The sequence below is a fragment of the Neophocaena asiaeorientalis genome, unplaced genomic scaffold (assembly GCF_003031525.2).
Source record: "Neophocaena asiaeorientalis asiaeorientalis breed wild unplaced genomic scaffold, Neophocaena_asiaeorientalis_V1.1 scaffold151, whole genome shotgun sequence".
Classification (NCBI taxonomy): Eukaryota; Metazoa; Chordata; class Mammalia; order Artiodactyla; family Phocoenidae; genus Neophocaena; species Neophocaena asiaeorientalis.
In genome coordinates, this window is record NW_020175490.1 from 1,123,115 (window position 1) to 1,148,309 (window position 25,195).

Sequence of the window (25,195 nt, forward strand, 5' to 3'; positions counted from 1 at the left end):
CAAAAGAGCACACCATTTCCGAGTGCACTTCCCGTGTCACCAGCCAGGCCACCACAGAAGGAATCCCACAAACGTTAGGCAGTTATCATCAGGCTTACTCTGGATTCTAGCCCCATTAAATGTCTTAGTCCTAAACCAAAACTGCTTGAGGAACGGTAAGGAGTGCTCTTTTGGGGTAGAGGTCAAAGGCTAAGGATGCTGTCAGTAGAATGCATCTGAATGAAACAGAAATAAAAGAAGGCACGAGTGGGTGGAGAATCCACTTAACCCCATGAAGTCAGCTAAAAGGCTGGCCATACGGTCAATGACCCCTTGAATAAGGAATTAAATGGCAATTGGACTAATGCTCTGCCTTGAGTGCCTTTGATTCTCAAGGGCAGGGATTTTCCCCCAACTGTTACATGCTGAGCCCAGGACACTGTGGGGGCTGAATAAATGCTAAATAATTACTGTGCATAATTTATTGCTTTTTTCCCCTTCCTTTGTAAAGACATGTCATAAGTTTAGCTATAATCAAGCCAGATTTAAAGTGAATGAACTCTGTCTTGGGAAAGGAACCATTTTATTGCTGCTAAAGCCCTGAAAATAACTGCAAGCAAAGCAGAAAGGATTATGTAAATGGATTAAGAAGTGCACCAATCATCCATTACAAGTGTCACCTTGAGATAAATACTGATGCTGGCTGTGCATTACTGGGCTATGGACAGGGCTAATGCAGAGGGCCAAAGCTGTTGCTTGTGATGATGGGAATATATTTTGTCTAACACCTATTAGCAGGAAGGGGTTGTGGCATGTGGAAGGCAGAGAGGGATAGGAAGGAAGTGACAGTACTGAGTGTACTTGAGCTCAGCCAGTCCTCTGCTAGGCATATGATACATAGGACCACCTGTCGTTGTTCCCCACCCTCTTTTTTTTTCGCCCACCCTTTTGAGATGTGTATTACTCACTCAAAGTGAATACTAAGTAGGAAAACTGGGCTCAAAGTCATTCTCTCTTTTGCCTCATGGTCTCTGCCACATCAGGCAGAGTGGGGGGATGGCAGGCAACCGTATAGCTGAAGGAGGAAGATCGACCTTCCTGGCACTGTATCAAGCTTTCCCGTATGGCATTGTGCTAGGACTGGGGTGGTAAATGGCTACACCCTTATCTCCAGAATATGTCCAAACCAAACTACAATATGATTACCTGTGGGAATTCAGCTAACCCCCAAAGTGCTGTCAACAAATCAGGATAGGCATGTATGCCTTACTCATCTTGGAACAAAACTCTTCACATTGTATAACTGTTTTACCGACTAGCACTGGTTATTTCCGTTTCCTACCTGCCATGAAGAGATTTACGATGTTGTCAGTTTTATGCATCAATTCACTGATGTGACTCAGAACTGTGACCCAGTGTGACTGCTGTAGAATCCAGCTGCCCTGCTTATCAGGGGATTGAAACCACAAAGGCACTCAATTTAGAACGAGAACTAAAAGGCTCTTCAGAGTCGATGCAAATAACTTCAAAGTGCCACTGCAGACTTTCTGCAGGGGATGTTGAATTTCCAGTCAAAGAAGACTGACTAGGCAGTGCAGCAGAGCAGGGAGCCAGACAAGGGAACGAGTGGCAGTTAAGTCTTCCAGTGCTCTGGTCCGAAGGGAGGCTCTGGTGTGAGGGAGGCAGGCTCTGGTGTGAGGGAGGCAGGCCAAGCAGTACAAACTCAAAGAGGGGAGCTGCCCTTTCCATTCCCGCTTCAATCTCCACAGCAGAATATTACAGAGCAACAAGGACGTTCCAAATTTCATTCAAAGGCTCATTAATTGCACCTAGCTGCCCTTATTTCACCCAGGTGTACATAATGTTATAATCCTTCTTTTTACATCCTTTTGAATTTGAGTCTTGCCTTCTCATGGATCTTTGACATTAGTTACGTCTTTGGGCTGTGTACTGACAACCTGATAGAAAGGCTGAGAAGCCTCCACTGTTGTCAGAGCCTTCCTCTGGACATGGTAATCCAATGTGGGCCACTGCCTAGAACCTCAGGGAGCACCCTTTTTTCTGCAGCTCTGGCCTGAAAGTGCAGCCTAGTCACAGAGGTACCTGGGCTGTGGTAAGAGCTCTAGGATCTGAGCACTAGGAAAGGGATGTGTAAAGCAATGGTACATTGGTGAATGCACTCACTGGTTCAGTTTCTAATCCATTCAGGGTCAGGTTTGGGAGGAAGGAGAGTCAGCCTGGTCTTTTTTATATTGACCATCTATATTCCTAAGTATCAGGTAGCATGAAAAGTTCTTCACATATACAATTGCATGAAATCCCCATAAATGCTAGGAATTACATACTATCATTACCCTTACTTTTACACTTTTACACTTTTACATTTGAGAAAATTGAGGCTCTGAGAGGGTAGGGAAAAGAACATGTCCACAGCCACATACCTAGTCAGTGGTAGAGCCAGAGTCTGAATTCAGGCTTTTTCATTACTCTTGCACTTCTGAGCCCAGGTCTAAAGATTTGAAGCAGGGTGCAAAGAGCAGATTCTATGAGCCCTGATGGAGATTTCCGTCTAGAGGTCTACTCACTGTCAAATGACCTGGCTTCCTAGGTGCGTTGCTAGGCACTGACCTGTCACTTTCAAGATGTTGTCAATTACATATACCCAAGCATGTACTCCTGGGCACACACATTCATCTATCGGATTGTACTGGAAATGTACACTGGGTTCTTGCAAATAAACCAGGCTACTGCACAGAACGTACTTTTTTCTTTGGTATTGAGAAATACAATGAATTTCATATTTTTTCACCTGAAATGAGAGGACTTTTGTCAATTCATGATCTTCACTTTGTCCTCATCTCTCCTTGAATTCCTTCTTGCCCTTACCTACCTGTAGTCTTTGTTATGAAAACCAATCGGAGGTCCACGTAAAGAGTTGGATGGGCTGATAGCAATTGTTTTCAGGGGGCAACAAATGATAGAACCCTAGAGATTCTTTCTAGAGGACAGATAAACCCAATATTATATTTCACATGCTTGGCAAACACAGCATAGGTGGTGATAAGCTTATGATAAAAATTTAAAAGCCTTTTCTAAATTAATCATTTCAATTTTTTTGTGAATACAAAAATTCATTGTGAAACAAAATAAGGTCCTCACACTGAATGTAAGAAAACAATTTTTTTTTTTCCTTCCCATGCATGTTTGATTCAGTTTGTTTTGTTCAATAGGAAGATGGTTTCCTTGGGTCAGTCTCTTCTGGTGTCAAGTTTATTGGTTAGCTTTCACTGTGCTGGCCTTTCATCAGTCTATTCTGTTATGTGTGTCGCCAGTCTTTTTTCTCTTTATCTTCCTGAATCTGCTAGTGTTCAGCTAAACTTCTCTATATTCTTGGAGCTAGCCAGTAATCATTTTAATACAAGCAAATTGAGCCTTTACAGTCTAAAATTCTTTATGAACTCTCTTAGCAGGCACTCACTAGCAGCCTCTATATCAGTGCAGGTTTGGCAATAGAAGAGCAAGTGCTTGAAGTAGGGCCATGCCTTTTCTATTTATTTATTTATTTATTATTTTTTTTTTGCGGTACGTGGGCCTCTCACTGTTGTGGCCTCTCCCGTTGCGGAGCACAGGCTCCGGACACGCAGGCTCAGCTGCCATGGCTCACAGGCCCAGCCGCTCCGCGGCATGTGGGATCTTCCTGGACCAGGGCACAAACCCGTGTCCCCTGCATCGGCAGGCGGACTCTCAACCACTGCGCCACCAGGGAAGCCCCATGCCTTTTTTAAAACCATGCTTTTATCATTTTAGTTTACCTTCTCTGACATCTCAGTCCACTATGTCATTTTAATCTTCTAAGTCAAGAGGCACATTCACCCTACATCTCCTCTGACCCCTTCACTATACACTCACCACACGTTCTCTGCTTTCTATTATAGCACTGACTTTGTAGACTTTGATTTATCCTTTTCTTTATTTAGGTGTTTCTTGTCCACTAAACCATAAGGTCCTTGAAAGCAGAATTAATCATCTTTTTATCTCCCTTCTCCTAGTGCTTTGCCCCTATTGGAAGGACCAAATATAGGTCATTTAAGTCCACCTCTCCTAAAACTATTTGGTTTCAACAGTTAGAAGCAGCATACTGATGAAAAAACTACAACTTTTTTTTTTTTTTGTAGTCTAAGCACACATGCCATTTCAGGATATTTGAAATAACTAAATCCAATAAAAAACAGCTGGAGTCACTACAGTTCCCCAAGACAAACATTTCTGGTTTTTCTTAAATATCTATCTATCTTTTGTGGGATATGCATAAACTTAAATTAGAAAATTAGAAAAAGTTCAGGCCACTTATAGACCACTAGTCAATCCAGATTTCATTTGCAAGGAATAGGTACTCAGTAACTACTACCTAAATGAATCAAACTACTGATGGTTGTTGGGTTAGAATTGAAAAACTAGGGTTCTAGAACCAGCTCTATCAAGGATGAACTGTGATGCACGAAGATTGGCACCAAGACCCATGGGCTCTAGCAGCTGTGCCACATGGGGTAAAGGATGCCATCCAGAAGGCTGGCTCTCTGATACACATCTCAAGGTGCTCAGGAATATGTCTTTTGCCAAATGGGGAGTAGTCCCACAATCTGTTATGTAAAGTGCTTTATTATAAACTTGACTTTGATGTTACAACACTAGACTTATGGCACTTTATGTGGGGGTGGGAGGTAAGGGGAATATATAAATAATTGTAGTATTTTTATACCAAGCAACTAGGGGCTCTCAGCCTTCTTCAGTGTTCATAAATTTCCCAGGAGGAGTCTGTTCGTCTTTATGGACATTACAACCTCACTGTGATTTTCAGATTCCCTCTTCTAAAAATTAGCACATAATTGTGAAAATGGTTTCCACATTTCAACACCAATTTGCAAGTGCAAATAAGTCTGGAAAGAACGATTATCTTATAACTTTTAATGAGGGAATATCAGGCTATTTTAAACTTAAAATCATGAATCTCATGACTCCATGTGCTGGTTTAATTTCTGAAGAATGGAAACATTTACCACTTGTATTTATAGAAATTAACCTAAATCACAGTAAAATGTTCCCACTCAGACAATTCCTAATTGTCAGGGTTTAAAAACATTGTTAAGCAATGAGCGAATGGAAATTAACTGAGCACCTACTCAAGCCTCATGGAATTCTCATAACAAACTGTTATCTTAGAGACTACTATTCCCATTTGATAGATGTGGAAACTGAGATGCAGAAGAGTTGAATGACTTGCCTACAGTCACTGGACATATAGTAGGCATTTGACAAATACTTGCTGGAAAATGAATGGGTGAGTGCAAGGATATCTGCAAGGCATTGGATTAGGCATGAAAGCAGCTGACACCATCATAAGGCAATTCTCTGAACTCTAGGGGGATGTATGAAGTACATCTATGCAATGAAAAATAAGAAAACAGGTTAGGAAATGAATAAGAAGCAAGGAGATCTTTCTCTTGTCTCTCATTTATTAGACTATGAGTCTCTGAGCTTTACTCATTATTGGTTCCCCCACAGCATTGACTTTGCAGCCAATACACCCAGGTTCATGTCACGGCTCTCTACTTTATAGCTGTCGCTGAACCTTTCCGGATTTGTTTCTTTTATTAGATAAAATGGGAATAACAATACTCTTCTCCTGCCAAGAAATTCATTGAGCTTGAATGAGTTAAAAGTGTTTGAAGCAAGGTCCAGACTCTAGCTCTCGGCAGGTATGCCTCACATTAACCTTGAAATGAGTAAAACAGATCAATGAAGTAAGGTTAAGAACAGAATCACCTAAACCAGAAGTGGCTAAGATTCTGCAATTGGTGATCACTGAGGAAAGGAAGGTCATGTCCACCTTGATCGAAATGTCAGAAAACAATGATGATGTGTTGTTTATAATTAAATTTCATGGGACGTAGCACTCAGCACAGTCCTTTGCAAGTAGACACTTAATGAGCCAGATGTTCCAGCCCCAGCAGTTTCTGCATGAATGTGTGCTCTAGGAAGGGTATGCTCCCTCCTTAAGTCCATAGGGGCACTGAGCACAAGGATGCTGCAGAGGATTCCCAATGCTACACAGGTAAAAATGGGTACAGGAACTACAAGTTAAACCCATTCATCTTTAACAAGAGTGACTGTTGTGGAAAAGGCACATTTGTCCACCCAGACAGTAAAAGTTACCTATGGTTTTCTACTGCAAAATGGATTTCCTAATCAATGTGCCTTTGAATTATATGCCTAGATGGGAGGAATAACTTTGATGATGAGAGTGGGCTTAGGATATCCACAAAGATAGACAGCCACTATAGGAGAAAATCAGAGGCTGCAGTGGCAGTAAGAGAATAAACAACCAAAAAGGTCCTTGTCCCTGTGCTGAGATTTTCTTCAAACATTTTATGTGTGTGCCCTCATAGACACATGTGACACTATATATGATAATATGGTTTTTATTAATGCTTGCTGGCAAACTGAATGAGTGGGGAATCTAGTTACTTACAAATCATATGGGTTATAAAGAGTGGCTAAAATCTAAAAAATAAGCTTTAAAAAGGAAATGTCCAAAAAGCAAAAGGGTGCCAGAAATTTCTGGGTAAATATATCATAGAAAAGTTTAGTACTTGGCAATTATTTTGTAAACTTTTAATGAGTTTACTGATTATACAGATACTTAAATATGACAATATTTGGATACTCTGTAGGAGGCTCTCCAAATTACTGATGCTTATCTAAGAGCCTTACAAGGAAGAGAGCAAGGTCCACAGAAATACCTTGGTTCTGTGCAGAGTTCTGTATTCAAGTAATAATAATAGCTAGCATTTATTGAGGGCCCACTAGGAGTTGGATACTCTGCTATTATTAATCCTCACATGACTTTGCAAAGTTGTTATAATTAGAGTCATTTTACCAAATGGAGAAAACACAGGCTCAGAGGTCTGCACATAACTTTCCAAGGCCACCATTAGTACCTGAGTTAGAATTTTATTATAAGCTTACTTGACTCCAAAGTCCATGCTCTTTCCACTATCACATTCTTTCTTTTGCTCTATTTCTATCAAATTTATGGTAAACAATTTTAATATTGATAAAGAAAGCTTTTACTTGGTACATACCACATGGTTCAGGAAACTCAGTGAAGCTAACCCTTATTCAACACAAGAAATTAGAAAAAGAAATCCATTTGATTTAACGTCTGTAGTACCTCTGTTCGTTTAATTTACCAATAGATAGTTACAGAAGGATATCTCAAGAGTGACTTATCTGATTCATCACTAGCGTCAGACAAGGGCTTTCTGCAAATTCTCACCCAGATATCAAATAGGCAGAGAGAGAAAGTTGTAAGCATTCAATTTACTGTGACTTTAGGTCATTTCTAAAATATGTTCATATCTTAATACACTCTGAAATTATTTCCCACATTCTAAATTGTTTTTTAATTATTTTTATGGGCAACTTCTACCAAATATTCACAAAAAAGAGCATTTATAAAAAAACATGTTAAACAACAGATACCATGAGGTGTATCTGCTTAAATTTTTAAGTGTACAGTATTATTAACCATGAGCACAGTGCTGTGCAGCAGACCTTTAGCAATTTTTCATCTTGCATGACTGAAACTTTATACCCATTGAATGACATCTCCAGAGCAAGACTTGGCTCTTTCTAGTTAGTATGACCAAGGGCATGACAAAGAAACAGCAATAACTGACTAATTTAAAAATAAAAGATATTTGTATCTAAGAGAATTTAGAACCAATTCAAACATTTTATATGAAACATATTTATTTCATTTACTCATCAGCTTCTCATGCCAGTTGTTTACCAATAAATAGTTTTCAAATTAAAGAATCAAGTGTTTTAGATCTTACAGCAAAATAATGTCATGTAAGAAATCACAAATTGATATTAGATCCTGGGAAATGGGTTGGTAACTGTCCCAGAGTTACAACATCTAAGCATTTAGAGTCTGTGAAAATCATATATTTCAAACTCCGTCATTTGGACTCAATTTAATTTCAGTATGTTTGCTTCACTCAATATTAAATTACTGATTTTTTAAAGAGGAATATACATCAAATTTGGCCCCTGCATCAAAAAATGGCAACTCAGGGGCTTCCCTGGTGGCACAGTGGTTGAGAATCTGCCTGCCAATGCAGGGGACACGGGTTCAAGCCCTGGTCTGGGAAGATCCCACATGCCACGGAGCAACTACGCCCGTGAGCCACAATTACTGAGCCTGTGCATTTGGAGCCTGTGCTCCGCAACGAGAGGCCACGACAGTGAGAGGCCCATGCACCATGATGAAGCGTGGCCCCCGCTTGCCACAACTAGAGAAAGCCCTCGCACAGGAACAAAGACCCAACACAGCCAAAAATAAAAAATAAAAATAAATGGCGACTTGCTCAACATTAAAGAAACAAACAACCCAATCAAAAAATGGGCAGAAGACCTAAATAGACATTTCTCCAAAGAAGACATACATATGGCTAAGAGGCACATGAAAAGCTGCTCAACATCACTAGTTATTAGAGAAATGCAAATCAAAACTACAATGAGGTATCACCTCACACTGGTTAGAATGGGCATCGTCAGAAAATCTACTAACAATAAATGCTGGAGAGGGTGTGGAGAAAAGGGAACCCTCTTGCACTGTTGCTGGGAATGTAAACTGATACAGCCACTATGGAGGTTCCTTAAAAAACTAAAAATAGAATTACCATATTACCCAATAATCCCACTACTGGGCATATACCCAGAGAAAACAATAATTCAAAAACACACATGCACCCCAATGTTCATTGCAGCACTATTTACAACAGCCAGGTCATGGAAGCAACCTAAATGCCCATTAACAGAGGAATGGACAAAGAAGATGTGGTACATATATACAATGGAATATTACTCAACCATAAAAAGGAACGAAATTGGGTCATTTGTAGAGAGGTGGATAGACCTAGAGACTGTCATACAGAGTGAAGTAAGTCAGAAAGAGAAAAACAAATATCATATATTAATACATATATATGGAATCTAGAAAAATGGTACAGATGAACCAGTTTGCAAGGCAGAAATAGAGACACAGATGTAGAGAACAAATGTATGGACACCAAGGGGGGAAAGCCAGGGCAGAGTGGTGGTGGGATGAACTAGGAGATTGGGATTGACATGTATACACTAATATGTATCAAATAGATAACTAATAAGAACCTGCTATATAAAAAAATAAAATTAAATAAAATTTAAAAAAAAATGGCAACTCTGGGGAAAATTGTACTTTTGTCAAGCATTATTGTAGTTCAAAACTATTAAGTTGGAGTGCCTCAACAATTATATCCATATTTTAATCACAACACAAACTGTGAGAGCAGGTTTTCCTCTTGCTGTTATGTGTTGGATTTTTCTATGGCAAACACACCATCATTCAGGAAAGTCAAGCTCTCCTGGAATAAGTAAAAGACTGCATCTCAGTTACATTGTTAATCTCCATAAATGACCACTCAATTAATGCCCAGTCTAGTAGAGTTTAAGGCCAATAGTTTTTCAATGTAGAGATGTCACATTTCATGCTATATACTTGAGTAAATATACATTGCTACCAAGTTCAAAGTATTGTGTTTTAAAGGAATTGCAGTGTAACTTCAGTTAAACCACAGTGGTCATGCAATGATTCAGAGAGTGATTACATAGTTTGTAGAACATCCATATAATATTTTACCTAATTATGTGCAAATTTACTATGTTATTGTCATGTTCATCAGAAGAAGTAAATACAACTTGAATTTCAAACGACTTTTTTTTTTTAAACTTTTGGGCAGCTTTGAGGTTGAAGGCATGGGGTTGAAATCATTGGCAAAAATTGGGTTTTGGAACTGTACTTATCTACAGAGTTCAATTATCCATGCTACCCTTTTCTCCATTACCCCCTAGGAAACTGAAAGTTGGATATATTAACTTGTCCTATTATCATCAGTCCAGAAGGTTTTACAGACAGGTTTGTGCTTATCTATTACTTGTGAATTTGAAAAAAGTGGACCTTATACGCTGAAGTTCTGGCTTCAATACTTGGCAAAGTTATGTCTCTTTTCTCTCCCTCTTCTCCCTAAACTTTTACTGTCCTCTTGCTTCTCATTTTCAAGTCTCTTCTTAAGGAGGACTAAAAACTCACTGTTACCTAATCTTCCTTCAAATAACAGTAGAAGCAAAGCATAAAATTTAATTTTATTAACTGTTTTCTACTTCATTACATAAGTTCTTCACCTAGTGTGTTTGTGCTTTATTTTAGAGTTTATAAAATTTTGTGATTTATATATTCACTTTCAAGGGTCATCTTAGAATCCTGTTCTTTGGTATCATGAAAAATGCTACTTTTGATCAGTCTGGGTAAATCAGAAGAATGGATGCTCAATAGATATTTGAAAATGATAAGTTTGTTTCTGTACAACATCATTAAGAGATTATTATACTGATAGTAGAAAACTTTTTTAGGGATTCTATAAAGTTCACATTTTATTTGACACCTAATGGACCTCCATCATCTATAACTACTTTTTAGTTTTCACTCTTTTATTCACTGTCCCCTTTCTTATACAACAGTATACAAACCATGAATTTGTACTTTTAAGTTCTAAAAGCTGAAAATAACAGCTGAAATATTAAACCTGACTTCCTTTGCTTTTGTGATACAGGCAGGTGGTTCAGCATCAGTGGAATGATAAACAATTAAATCAGCACAGTTATACAAGTGCAGAGACAGTGGTGGCTTGCCAGTGTTAAATGAAAGGGTACAGACCTGCCTTAGGGCCATTTTAAACAAGAGTTTAAGAAATGAAATCTAAGCCAACAGGGGAGAGAAATGTTTATACTGTTAGAAATAAGTAGAATGGTGCCTTGAATGTTCTAGCAAGGTTATTTCAGTAACCAAAGGCATTCTTAATAAAGCTACAATCCTTGGTCTATGGGGTGGGTTTCTATAAATGTTAGAAATACACTAATGCTGAATAATTAATATCTTCAATTCCACAAACATTAACTGAGCAGCTAAAATGTGTCAGAGCCTGTGCCAATTTACTGGAGATATAGGATGAACCATCTCTCAACCCTGGCTGCCTCTAAGGATCAGTCTCAATCTCCTAGTAGCCATAAAATAATATCAATACCCCAGCCTCGCCCTAAGAGATTCTGAGTCATTGTGACTGGGATAGGACTAGGCACCCGTAGTTTTTTAAAGCTCCCCAGGTGACTTAATATTCAGCAAGAGTTGAAACCGTTAGGTCCTAGGCTCTCATATTCCCTTAGAAAAACACAAAGATACAAATAGCAATGCAGTAGTAGGACAAATAAATGCTGTGGCATCTCAAGTACTCCAAACTTTTTCAACATTTCTTGAGCAAGTACTATGTGCCAAGTGCTTTTGATGGCACCCCTAACAATTCCTGAAAGTAGGTGTTGTCATACACACATTGTCAATGAAGACACTGAGGCTCAGGAAGAGTCAGTGACTTGCTGAAAAAATCACAGAACTTCTAAGTGGCAGGGTTAGGCTTTGAAACAAGACACCTTGCCTCCAACTCAACATAGTATCTGGGGAAAAATAAGTAATTAATTTAGGTGATTTTTAAATTTTAATACTTCAAACAAATAGGTGTCAAGAAGGGCTGCCCCTCAAGTAGCTATAGTGGTTAAGATACTTGAAGACAGAGTCAGATTTTATCATTTCTTTCTCCAATGCCATTTTTTTCTGGGGTTTTCAAAACATAGTGAGTATTTTATTTTCCTTCAAGTTGACCTAGTAGAGATTCAAAGACAGCAACGCTTTATGGAAAAGCCATTTCTTCTCTGAGTTGAATCCAATCTGAGCCCTGGGAAAATTCGATTTGAGAGTTACACTGATCTACATATGATATATCTACATAACATCAGGGCCACCAGTGACTCTGTTGTCCCCACTTAGCTGTGCACTTTAAGTATATAAGGTTATGACCTAAGCCATAAGCAGCAGACCCAGGCAGGAGTTAACTAACTAGTCATTTCAGCCTACATGTTTTAATATGTTGTCCTTACCAACATAAACATTATCTACAAAAGGGCCCTGGGTTCCTTTTAATTCCTGAAAGTACCCATGTTATTACAAAGTACAGGAAACATGTTGTATTGTACTAAATACCTTTATATCTATGATGCAAGCCAGCCTTACAAGACTTGTAGAGAAAGTTTAAATAATAACAAATCTTAAACATAACAGACTAGAAATTATAGTTTTATTCAATGAGGTAATTACAAGTTATTTCTATACTAATTTGAGTTAAACATTCAAATAAACATCCATGTCCTAAGATCATATCACTCAGATGTAGTACTAGGATACCTATTTTTTAAGAGTGTAAGTATTACTGTTTTAACTCATGATGTTTTAATTCTGCCTGAATATTCCTTTCTTCTCCCTTCATTTTGCTTTCCTGAACCTTCCAGCTGAATGTGTGCCCTCACACTTACTTGTCCAAAATAGCCCAGATATTGGTTTCTTCCTTGAGACATTTATATCCTATGAACCACCAAGGGCACAAAGCACATAGTAGGACCTCATAAAAAATTTCAGAATGGACATTGAATGAATAGAGTGAAATCTTCCAGAGTTTTGACCATTACTTTACGAGAAGCCTCTCCTGCCAACAATGACTGAGTCCCGGGCTAATTCAACATTCATATCCATCAGAGAGGCACAGGGGACTGTTACACAGGCACTGCCATTGGAGGCAAGAGAGCATGACTCTCCTTTCCTTTCTATTGCCATGCAGCCTTTGAAGAGTTATTTACCTTCCCTGACTTTGGTTGCCTCTACTGTTTACGGTTGGACTGATAATGCCTTACTTGCCAAGAAGCACAAAGTTGGTCCAGATGATTTTATAAAGTCTTTTCTAGCTCCAAACTATGACAGATCTTTGACTGAATCAAACCTTTCTTAGTCCCATACAAACAACACAGTTTGGACAAAACACAGAACATCATTTGAAGGTGCTGTGTAAAAGATATGTGATAATGAACTAACAGTAATCATCTGATGTAAGAGAATTAACTACATTGCATTGCAAATTCTTACTTATTACTATTAGCACTTTTATCTGCTTATGAAGAACCTTATTTGTTTCTTACCTTTTGACTTCCTGTCATGATATGACCTGCCTCGATAATGAGGGGTGTCCAAATACAGATTCTCAAGATCTTCTTGCCATGATTCAGGATTGAAGTGCTTGAGCAGATCTTCCACAGTATCAAATTCTGCAATTGTTTTGTCCAGAGTATCCGCAGTGAGAGTGGGGTCCGTTACTGATGGAGAGTGATAGGATACCCCCTAAGAGTGACATACAGCTCAGTGTACTCAGAAAAAGTCCATTGCTATGAAATACAAGAGTCACACAACCATATGGAAGGAACATAAACAGACTTCTGATTACAAGACATCATGTACATAAATATCATGCTAAGCCACTGTGCCATAGTCTTGCTATATTCCTAAATAAGAACAATTAAGTGGTAAATCATAGTCATTCACTTTTTTGCAAATCAAAACCCGGAAGGTCATCCAGGTCATCTGAATTGTAATCATTAAAAAAAAAAATACCAGCTAAATGGAAATATCAAAATAAGTCATCCAATTTCTTGGTTCAGAGTCTCAAATCATCATATCCATATCAACAAATAATGGTGAGCAGGTAAATTCTGAACTCCTTTCCATGCAAATGTTGAATAATCCATTCATTCTCTCCATTTAGCCTCAGTGTCCTATCTTTGTAGCTCACCTAGCACTGTAGACATTCTTTGAACAGGGTTTAAATTTACTCTGGAGACATCTTGATAAAATTTGGCACTTTAACCAGCTTACTAACTGTCAACAAGGATAATAAGCCATGAAACTGGCCCCATTGACCTAAAAGTAGAAGATTCACATGTGTGTGTGTGCATTTTTTTTAACATCTTTATTGGAGTATAATTGCTTTACAATGGTGTGCTAGTTTCTGCTCTATAACAAAGTGAATCAGTTATACATATACATATGTTCCCATATCTCTTCCCTCTTGCGTCTCCCTCTCTCCCAGCCTCCCTATCCCACCCCTCTAGGTGGTCACAAAGCACTGAGCTGATCTCCCTGCACTATTTGTCTGCTTCCCACTAGCTATCTATTTTACATTCGGTAGTGTATATATGTCCACGCCATTCTCTCACTTCGTCCCAGCTTCCCCTTCCCCCTCCCCGTGTGTGTGTGCATTTTAAGTTTGTGAGGGATCCCAGCTGCCATTTAAACATTCTCAGGAATACTCTTCAAATGGGGAATGCAACATCATTAAAAGTCTGGAAGGGATTATGTATTTTGCCATGGAATACACCCCCACTTAAGTTTCCAAGCACTTACTTCACTAACCCTTGTAAAATTTAGAGGTAAATGAGCCATGTAGCAAACATCTCTGTAAAACTTCATGACCCATTAACAAGGAAATGGAAAGCACGTAGTCTCCAATGATTTCTAAATGTCTTTAAAGAAACTGCCAAACAAATAAGATCCCCCAAGGGCAAATATCTCATATCTCTACAGGAAAAATAGAGATTAACGAAAACTTGCATTTCTGAAACTCAGCTGCATTCCTATTGAGAAATAATATGCCTATGCATTATAGAGTCCCAGACAGTACACTCTCAGGTGACACATTTTCTTTTTAGCCAATCAAGATCCAAAAGTCCCCAAAAGGATCACTTGCTCTTAGGGGGACAGTCTGTCTTTAGCAAAACTAAGAGGTTTTATAAAAGCATAACCTACCATTGGTGTCATTTAGGAGATTTCAAACACGCCTTGTAGGGAAAGGGAGTAGGTGGCCGACGGGGTTTGGGGAGTAGCGTGTGAGACATGAGATAGACTGCTGAAGGTATCAGGCCAGCTCCTTAACCTTGGAGTGTGTTTGTGTGTGTGTGTATGTGTGTGTGTGTGTGTGTGTGTCATAGAAGCTGAACCCTGATTGAAGCACATCACTTCTGATTTTCAGATCCCTCTTGGCATCCTATGCTAAAGGCGGCTAAATTTATGATTCAGTAACAAAATTCCAAATTCCCATTCAACTTTGTATTGTCTGGATCTACAGTCTACCTGGCTCATACACAACAGATGATTTACAATTAGCTTTGTATCATGTGGGTCTAAGAACAAAATGAGCTGGCCAAAGTTAGGTGCGTGGCGGCATATGAAAGCTTTGAAATTAAAATTCTTCCCTCTTTTTTGAAACAAAAGCAGGAATGTTAATCAAGCCATTCAGACACAAGCATAAGCTACTTAAATGGCTCTGAGGAAGGAGGAGGAGGGAGTCTAGTCTCTTCTAACATTAGTCTGAAGAGCAAATCCAAACTGTAGGTAAAATGTAAAAGTGTCCTGTGTGTGAGTTTTACTGCTCTTTTCAAGTTTTGACTTGAAACACTAATGATATTTAAGAAAATATTTATGAGTGACTAGGTGATCTAATCAACCCAAGAGAATATTTTTGTTTCCAAGGCAATTATATAAGAACTATTTTTGAGAGAAATACTAGTTGGGTGTGCCTCTTTCAATTGCACTGTAAATTTGATCTCATTCAGCTTTTGTTTTATGTTTGTAAAATCAATTTTAAAGCTAAGTGAATTACTTTTAAAGTAATGATAAAAATCTGTAAAAATGTTCTGAAAACTGTAAACCGGTTTCAACAAAAATAAAAAATGGTTTATACAGAAGTAAACGGTAGGTCCAAAGGCCCGTGCTCCTACTCCAGAAGGTTCTTGAAAATCAGAATGCTGAGAAAAGAAGCTAGGTCTCCCTGGTCTTCCTAGAGGACTCAGCAGAACCTGGACTTGGAACGCAACCCAGAAGAGTTTCCAATGGATTTGGACCTAGTGCTGAGCTTCCACAGATGCACCAAATGGACAGGACAATCGTCTTTAAGAGGGCCTGGATTATCCTGAATCAGTGAAGGGTCCTTTAAACTTGATTTCTGCCCTTTGAGCAGGAATGATTAGATAACCCTGAGCTATCATGTATAAGGTACTTGAGAAGCCAGAGGATCTCCTGACAGAATAGACCACTATGTCCTGAATGGCAAAAGCTACCACTGGCATGTACCTTGAATTGTCAGTCTTGGGCTGCTAACTGCCCACACCTCTTGACTAGCTTCCCAGCTCCTCAGTATTACCTGCCTTATTTTAATTTTCACCTTCCTGACAATGATTGCCTATACTCAGCTAGGTTCAGAGCATGCATTCTTGACCATCAGAAATGAACAAACACTCTTAATATCACCATTAGAGACCTCACTGATCTCGATCAGATCATGTTCTAGTTCACCAGCCACACCAGGTGAATTAAATAGTCACAGAATCCATAGCTGAAGAAATCCTGGCATCTGAGGGAATTTTTAAAAATTCCCTCCAAGAACAAAAGATAGAACATCACTTCTGGAAAAAAAAATCAACTCTGACTCAGCCACACTAACCCACCTTAGAACCATGGACAATCTTTCTCCCATGCTCTTAATCTTTTAATGAACAACTGCATTGATTATCTTGCAGTTTATTGCTACGTAAGTGCTACCCATAAGATTGGTGAAAACAAAGTCTGCTCTTTCTGTACAAAGTAGATAAGTATACAGAATACTGGGAAATGAGTAAATCTGGAGAAAAAAAATGGAGCATGAACCATTTTATAGTTTCAGGGTGAGTTATGTTTTATTTCCAAGCCAAATAGAACACAAGCCTGGCTTGCACTTAAGTTATGTTACCATAAACATGGATTTTTCACATCTGAAAAGATCCTTGAAAATGCATAGGTTAATGGCATCCCCTGGAATATTCAAAAAACTATTTCAAAATTCCCCACCTGAGCTTGGGCCCTGAACTGTTTCACACCTTTGATATGTCTGGACAGTCCTTTAGTTGCAATGTTCTCCTTTGAAATTGATAAATATTTAAGTCATTGTCTATCCCGTGTTCCTACAAGGGGTACTGACATTTCCTGGAAACCTTTCTGAAAGAGGAGAAAAAAGGGCATCTGACATAGCTCACTATAACCTAAAAGAAATGGAAGAACACATCATGTTTGAGACCTGGCTTTGGGTCCAGCCATAGATACTTCATGCAGCTGAAGTCATCCCAGGGTTGACCTTAGCTACTACTTCATCAGTTGTCTTTGCAGGGGACAGAAAAATTAATTACTTACTGAGATTGAGCTTGTGACTGATTCCCAATTGGTCTCTGAGGCTGCTGCGGGTTGGAAATCTTCCTAGAAGGCAAAGAAACATCCATGCGAGTAAGGCAAACCTCTGTTCAATTCATTACATGCACAGTTTCATCTCAGCCATCTGAATCTTCTTCCAACTAAGTGACAACAGGAATACAGGCTACATTACTGCTGAACAGGTCACCATCTGTCTTAAGCACCTCTCCTCAAGAACCCTTGTCATTCAAGACATGGACAACTGCATTCACATTTACTTATAAACACTGGCAAAATGAAAAAATGTGGGGACAGGAGTTCAAATTTTTTTTGTTGTTGTTTTTGTTTTTGTTGGCGGTACACGGGCCTCTCACTGTTGTGGCCTCTTCTGTTGCAGAGCACAGGCTCTGGATGCGCAGGCTCAGCGGCCATGGCTCACAGGCCCAGCCACTCCGCGGCATGTGGGATCTGCCCAAACCGGGGCACCCGTGTCTCCTGCATCGGCAGGCGGACTCTCAACCACTGAGCCACCAGGGAAGCCCAGGAGTTTAAGTTTTAACTCAGCCATCTACCGACTGTGTGACCTCAGGAAATCTACTCTCCTCCCTTCCTCTTCTGTAAAAGGCTGGTATGGGATGCTTAAATTACAGGGCTGTTTTGAGAATTAAATGCATTAGTTATGTAATTATAACTAGCACTTAAAATGCTTAATAAAGAGTAATGATAATTATTGTCAGTATTAATGGTTATTTGGTTTGAACTAGGCTCTGTATCACTTTCAATCTGTGATCTTTTCAAAGATAAATTAACTGACAAAGTGCTATTCCTGACTCTATCAAGAAATGTCAGGAAGACTGGGGGGGGAAGAAAATGGCCATGTGGAGGGACAAAGTACTACCTACTCAAGAAAAGAAAGTAGAGAGCAGACCTGAGAAAGTTAGTTACCTCAGAAGTCTTAAAGGATTTGTGACCTCAGAGAAAGAAACTTCTCTTATAAGGCAAACTTCTTTCTGATTGTCTGTAAGTTTCATGTTAATTACCCTAGTAGCAGTAAGTTTTAAAAACATAATGGGAAGGAAAGCTGATCCTATCATTTTTACAAGTCACAGATGGTTTCTTGACACTGCTGAAATAAATCACCTTGGTTAATTTCTTCCAGCCCGATCAGGGAGTAGGAGGTATTTTAAGATGATGCCGATAAAAAATTTGGCCGCTCAAATCTGACAGCTTATACACCCAAGTATACTGAATGATAGCTAAGTATCAGGTCTAAATTTCATTAGCATTTTGAGAAGCCGGAAATGTATTTATTAAGTGCTCATGATGAAACTGGTTTATATATAAATGTCTACGTTGAAGAAATTTTAGTTGTTTACCAGAGGGAACTAAGGCAAATGTGGGCTTCAAGGAAAGAACATCTATTAAAAACTGGCTGGACATCACTATTCTAATCTCAACCTCAGGGAAGAGAGGAAAGAAAGAGAAAATGTGGTCTCTGCATCCTGCAAGACAGAATACATGTGAAAAGGGCACTGAATTCTCACAGAAGAATGTGTGCAAACAAATGGAGGTTGGCCTTTATATGAGTCTTCATAAACTGGTAAACAGGTGAAAAAAGCAAGAAAGCCAATGGCTTCCTCCTGTCTTGAAGAGACTATTGGTGGGAGAACATATTCCAGATAAGAAACTGGGACATGAGCAATTCTCAGATCAGAGAATTTTCGTTTTTACTCATTCATTATATATTTGTTAATCATCTACTGTGATACATTCTAAGCTGAGGGTAGAATCACAAGGAAATAAGAAACTATACTTGCCCTCATGGAGTTTAAAATGTAGACACATGAACAGGTGAACAAACTCATGCAGGTGCTAATACTAATCAGGATACCACAGGCAGTAAAAAATTCTACATGCAGAGGAAGTGGGCTTTAGAAAAATTTTGCATAAGGAGGTGACTGGAGCTGAGTCTTGTAGATTCATAAGTAGATAAGTAAGTAGATGGTTGTTTGCAAGAAAGGTGGAGTAGAAGACTCAGTCAAAAAGAGAGAGATCTAGACAATGTGAGGAAAGCATACAGAAAAAGTAGCAAGTTGATGGGGAAAGTTAATGAGTCATGTTGGACATAAAGTGTTTGAGGTGCTTATACAATGTCCAGGTAAAGATGTTCAGGAATCCATTTGTTACATGAGAATGGACCACATGAGTGAGTCTTGAACTTGAGATATACATTTGGGAATCATCAGAATAAAGATGGCTGATGTATATAACATTGTGTAATTAATTAAAGCAAGTAATGGATTATATCAACAACATATGAAAATCAGAAAAGAGACAATCTTAAAATCTTGGAAGTGAAAAGAATTTTTAGGATTATCTAGTCCAATCTCTTCATTTCAATTATTAGAAAACCAATTCTCAGAGAGATAAATGGTGTGCTCTTTATCATGTAGCCTTCTTCTGGGAATGCTTGGACCAGCAAAACCCATTCCTCAGTACAAATTGTGTGGTGATCTTTCACATCATTACAGCTAGCTTGGATAATTGTATGCCTGAGGGAAAAAGATGGAACAGAGTCCAAAAAGGGAGTCAATAGAAAAGCAGGAAAGGAATAAAGCAGAGCATTGGTAGAAGGTTCTATGTAACTTCTATAAGTATTATAAGATAGGGGTCCAATTTCATTCTTTTGCATTTAAATATCTAGTTTTCCCAGCACCATTTATTGAAGACTATCTTCTTCACTATCTGGGCTACAGGATTCTAACCAGAAACTTTAACAGGCACAAATGATAAAGGATTTCATTAAATCCTAGATAAAATGTAAATTTATCTTCTCTAAGGAACATGAATATTAGACATTTAAAAGAAACCAACTATCTTTTACCTTATTTCAAAAGTTTGCCATTATTTATAAATGACATTTAAAATAAGCTTATAAAAGGGAATGTAAATGACATTTAAAATAAGCTTATAAAAGGGAATGATATCCCTTATAAAAATAAAATACAGAAACTCCAAACTTTAGCCCTGAATGGAGAATCTCTCCATGTGAAGGAACACAGCAATTTTACTTTCTAAATCTATCCTCACTATGATTATTCTCATCTCTTCCTCCATAACCTCCCAAATCCAAGATACCAGTAAATCTGCCAACTGCCTGTTAACTTTCTCCATGCTTCTACCTTTCTCCGTAGAGTCCACATTCCACATGGCAGCTGGAATTATCTTTTTTTCCCAGCTTTATTGAGAAATAATTGAGATAAAACATTGTGTAAGTTTAAAGTATATAATGTGATAATTTGATAATATGTATATATGGCTAAATGATTACCACAATAAGGTTAACACATCCATCAACCCACATAATTACAAGTGTGTGTGTGTGTGTGTATGTGTGTGTGTGTGTGCGTGCGTGTGTGTGAAAGAGAGTGTGTGGTGAGAACATTTAAGATCTATTCGCTTAGCAACTTTCAAGTATACAATACAGCAGTCACCATGTATTAGATCCCTAGGACTTATTCATCTTATAGCTAGAAGTCCATACCAACATCTCACCATTTCCCCAACCCTTCTGCCCCTCAGCAACCACCATTCTACTCTGTTTCTATGTGAATTTCATTTGTTTTTTTAAAGATTTCACATATAAGTGAGATCATACAGTTTTTATCTTTTTTTACTTAGTTCACCCAGGATAATGTCCTCAAGGTCCATCCATGTTGTCACAAATGCAGGATTTCCTTCTTTATTGTGGTTAAAAAAAAAAATATATATATATATATATATACATATAAAATGTAAAATATATATAACTTATATATATCATATTTTCTTTATCCATTCATCTATCAATGGACACTTATGTTGTTTCCATGTCTTAGCTATTGTGAATAATGCAATAAATGTGGGGTTGCAGATCTCTCTTCAATATAGTGATTTCATTTCCTTCGGATATATATCCAGAAGTGGGATTGCTGAATCATATGGTAGTTCTACTTTTAATTTTTCAGGAACCTCCATACTGTTTTCTATAGTGGCTGCACCAATTTACATTTCCACCAAAAGTGCATTAGGGTTTCCTTTACTCCACATCCTCAACAACAGTTGTTATCTCTTGTCTTTTTTATAATAGTCATCCTAACAGGTGGGAGGTAATATCTCATTGTGGTTTTGATTTGCATTTCCCTGATGACTAGTGATCATAAGCAAATTTTCATGTACCTGTTGACCATTTATATGCCTTTGGATAAAATGTTTATTCAGGTTCTCTGCCCATTTTTAAATCAGGTTATTTGGTTCTGTTTTTTTTTTGCTAGCGAGTTGTATGAGTTCTTTATATATTTTTGATATTAACTTCTTATCAGATATGTAGTTTGCAAATATTTTCTCCCATTCTACAGGTTGCATTTTCATTCTGTTGATTGTTTCTTTTGCTGTGTAGAAGCTTTTTATTTTGATGTAGTCCAACTGCTTATTTTTACATATATTGCCTTTGCTTTTGTTGTCATATCAAAAAAAATCATTGCTAAGACCAATATCAAGGAGCTTTTCCCCTGTTTTCTTCTAGGAGTTTTATGGTTTCAGATCTTACATTTAAGTCTTTAATCTATATTTAGTTAGTTTTTGTGAGTAGTGTAAGATCGGGGTCCAATTTCATTCTTTTGTATTTGCATATCTAGTTTTCCCAGCACTATTTCTTGAAGACTGTTTTTCCTCTATTGAGTATTCTTGATTCCACTGTGAGATACTGATTTATTTCTTGGCTCTCGATTCTATTTCATTGATATCTTTTAAAACTGTAAATCAAGTCACTTTTGTCTTCTGCTTAAAACAGTCCAATAGCTTTCCATTGCACTCAGGATCTGGTTTTATAAGAGCTGACCACTGCTTGCCTCATCTCCTGGTGTCCTTCTCTGATTTGATGTCCTACAATTCTCACTAACTCCCCTCTCACTACACTGGCCTTCTTACAATCTTTCAAATAACACTCCAAGCTTCTTCTCCCTTTGGACCTAAATTTGTTGTTAGCTGGGATGCCCTTTCTCCAGGTCTTCAGTGACTGGTTCCTCATCAGTTGGTTCTCTGTTCAAGTATCATATGTTTAGAGAACGACCTTTGAACGCTCTATTTAAAATACTCCCACTCTTTGTCACTCTATTCACGTAACCGGCTTAATCTTCATTAAAGCATTTATGATGAACAGAAATGATTTTATATTTGTTTTATTGCTGATTATCTCTTTCCCCAACTAGAAAGTATGCTCTTGAATGGCAGGGACCTTGTTTATTGTTCTCCATTCTATCCCAAGTTCCTAGCTAATTTTGGTACAGACTCCAATTTCTCTAGTCCCCAGCGTGCTTTCAGGAAAGACGTTCAGCTGCTACCCCCCGGTATAGGCAAGAAATACAGATGGTCCTCAACTTAAGATGGTTCGACTTTATGATGGTGCAAAAGTGATATGCATTCAGTAAAAACTGCACTTTAAATTTTGATCTTTTCCCCAACTAGCAATATGTGGTATGGGTATACTCTCTCCCAGTCATCCATGAGATCACGAGGGTAAACAACCAACACACTACAACCATTCTGTACCCATACAGTCATGCTGTTTTTCATTTTCAGTACAGTATTCAATAAATTTCATGAGATACTCAACACTTTATTATAAAATAGGCTTTGTGTTAGATGATTTTGCCCAACAATAGGCTAATGTATGTTCTGAGCATGTTTAAGGTGGGTTAAGCTAAGCTACAATGTTTGGTAGATGAGGTGTATTAAATGCATTTTCGACTTATGATATTTTCAACAGGTTTCAACCTTGTCAGAAGTTGAGGAAGATCTGTAGTTTATAACCAGAGTCCTTTCTGAGCAGTTGGTGCCTATGTCATACTATTTGTTACATACTTTTAATATCATCCTGCGTAGACTGCTAGTTTTTCGAGCTGCAGTTTAATGAAAGACAAACTCCTTTTTCATGGGTGCTGAAAGGCACTGCCCTTAGCATTACTTTAAGAAATGCTAAAATGGAACAGTGAATAATCATTTAAAATGTATCAAAACAGTCCAGCTTACAAAAACATATTTCTGTTCTTTGTTACAGCAAACTCCAGTAAGTGCTTTAAAAGCTATGTCCCATTCTTCTGAGGAGAGAGAACTGTTTGCTAGGTCCAAGAAGTCAGGACAAATTCAGCCCTTGATTTCCTTAGCTCTTGCTCCTGAAAGGCAGTATGTTCCATCCTAGAAGAAAGGAGCTGATATTTTGGCTATTTTGTTCCCTCAGTCCATGTAGGAATCTTAGCCCTTTGGTGCTGTGGGTACCTTACTGAGGTCATCTAGGGTCCAATGCCCTCACTTGAGAGACAAGCAAACTGATGGTCAAAGAGAAAATGACCCATCATCCCCAAACTAATTAATTATTACTGGAGTCAGGACTAGAACTCAATAAGCTATTGTGTATGTCTTAGTCACATGCTCTTTCCAATCCACCAAATAATGACATGTATCATTATAGGCATCTTAATCTGCACTGCCTTAATCTAATAAGAATTAATTTATATCACTATAAATTATAATAACTTACTTTCAGCTCATGTCCTCACATTAAAATAGTTCCTAATTATATGTTGGCAGTGAAACTCATTATTTGGCATTTTAAAATGAAACTCCCTCATTCTCTGCATTTTACTATTTGGAGTAGTATTGAAAACATAGATATGATTCTCAGATCTTCACTTTTTAAACAGCTTAGTATGCATAGTTTGGTTTGTATAAGAAAAAGTGTTATAGACTAGAAAGTTGGGGAGGTTTGTAAAAATAAAATCTTAAAAGTACTGCATAAAATGCAGATAAATATTTATATAATTGTAGCGTGGAAGAGATATTTCTAAGCATGAATGCTGAAGTCGGAAAATATAAAAATTGATACACCTCACATACATAAGTCATTGTATAAATCCAAAAAATACCAAAAACAGAACTGAAAGCATAATGACAAACTACTAAACATACTGGTAACAGATACAACAGATAAACAGTTACTATCCTTAAAGTAAAATAAACTCATAAATCAAAAGGTTAAAAAATACAATTTTGCTAGAAAAATGTACAGATTATCTGATTGCACCAGGACTGAAACAGTGGGAAAGAAAAAATTGACTGGGGGGTGGGGGTGGTATGCGTGTCATCATTTACCTAAAGCCTTATATGTTATATTATTAGATTGAATGGTATCACCCATGTAGTCCCTGGTGGAAAATAAGAGCCTTCTTATAGAAATGTTTCTCACCAATTGCTAAATAGAGAATTGTTCAATGATAGAATAATAAAGAATTGTTCTAGAATGATCACATTTGGTTCCACCTAAACCATGGCTAATGCAGCACAAACTTTGATGTTTTTAAAAATGGCCACAGAAATATGCAGTTCTTTTTGAAGCAGTATAATTTTATTTTATTTCATTTTTTTGTTATTGTTGCTTTCTTTCCTTCTTTTTTATTTATTTATTTTTCTTTTCCATTATGTTTTATTACAGGATATTGAGTATAGTTCCCTGTGCTATACAACAGGACCTTGTTATTTCTCAGAAATATGCAGTTTTAAAAAAACAGCCACAGAAATATGAAGTCAGCTCAGGGTCAGACAGGAATTTATCTGGCTCTGTTTGTGGACAGTTTGCCCACAGGCTGAAAGCAAATACAGCTCGGGATAAAATAGCATTATAGGTAATGAATATTTTCAATAATAATCTATTCTATTAAAGTCTACAATATGAATGAGAATTTCCATGTTCAGAAAGGGTATCTCCAGATAACCCTTACTTGCTGTCAGTCACCTTGAGCCCATCCCAGAGGGCAGGTGGTATATCACAAGCTAATAAGTGAATAACCTACTCATTCCTCTCCCAAGGCAAGCTTGCACACCTTTATTCATCGAGTTCCTGCACTGGATGTGTAAAAGAATCCTTCTCCT

General features: G+C 37.9%; 1 protein-coding gene across 3 annotated transcripts in view; it reads right to left on the bottom strand.

Moving 5' to 3' along the window:
• Positions 1-25,195, bottom strand: part of PDGFD (platelet derived growth factor D) — a 231,624-nt gene that overhangs the window by 13,317 nt on the left and 193,112 nt on the right. For all 3 annotated transcript variants that reach the window (XM_024768924.1, XM_024768923.1, XM_024768922.1), the window contains 2 exons: positions 17,234-17,296; positions 13,159-13,357 (listed from right to left, as the gene is read on the bottom strand). In XM_024768924.1, coding sequence (XP_024624692.1) covers positions 13,159-13,357; positions 17,234-17,296 — 262 coding nt within the window. The remainder of the gene's footprint in view (positions 1-13,158; positions 13,358-17,233; positions 17,297-25,195) is intronic.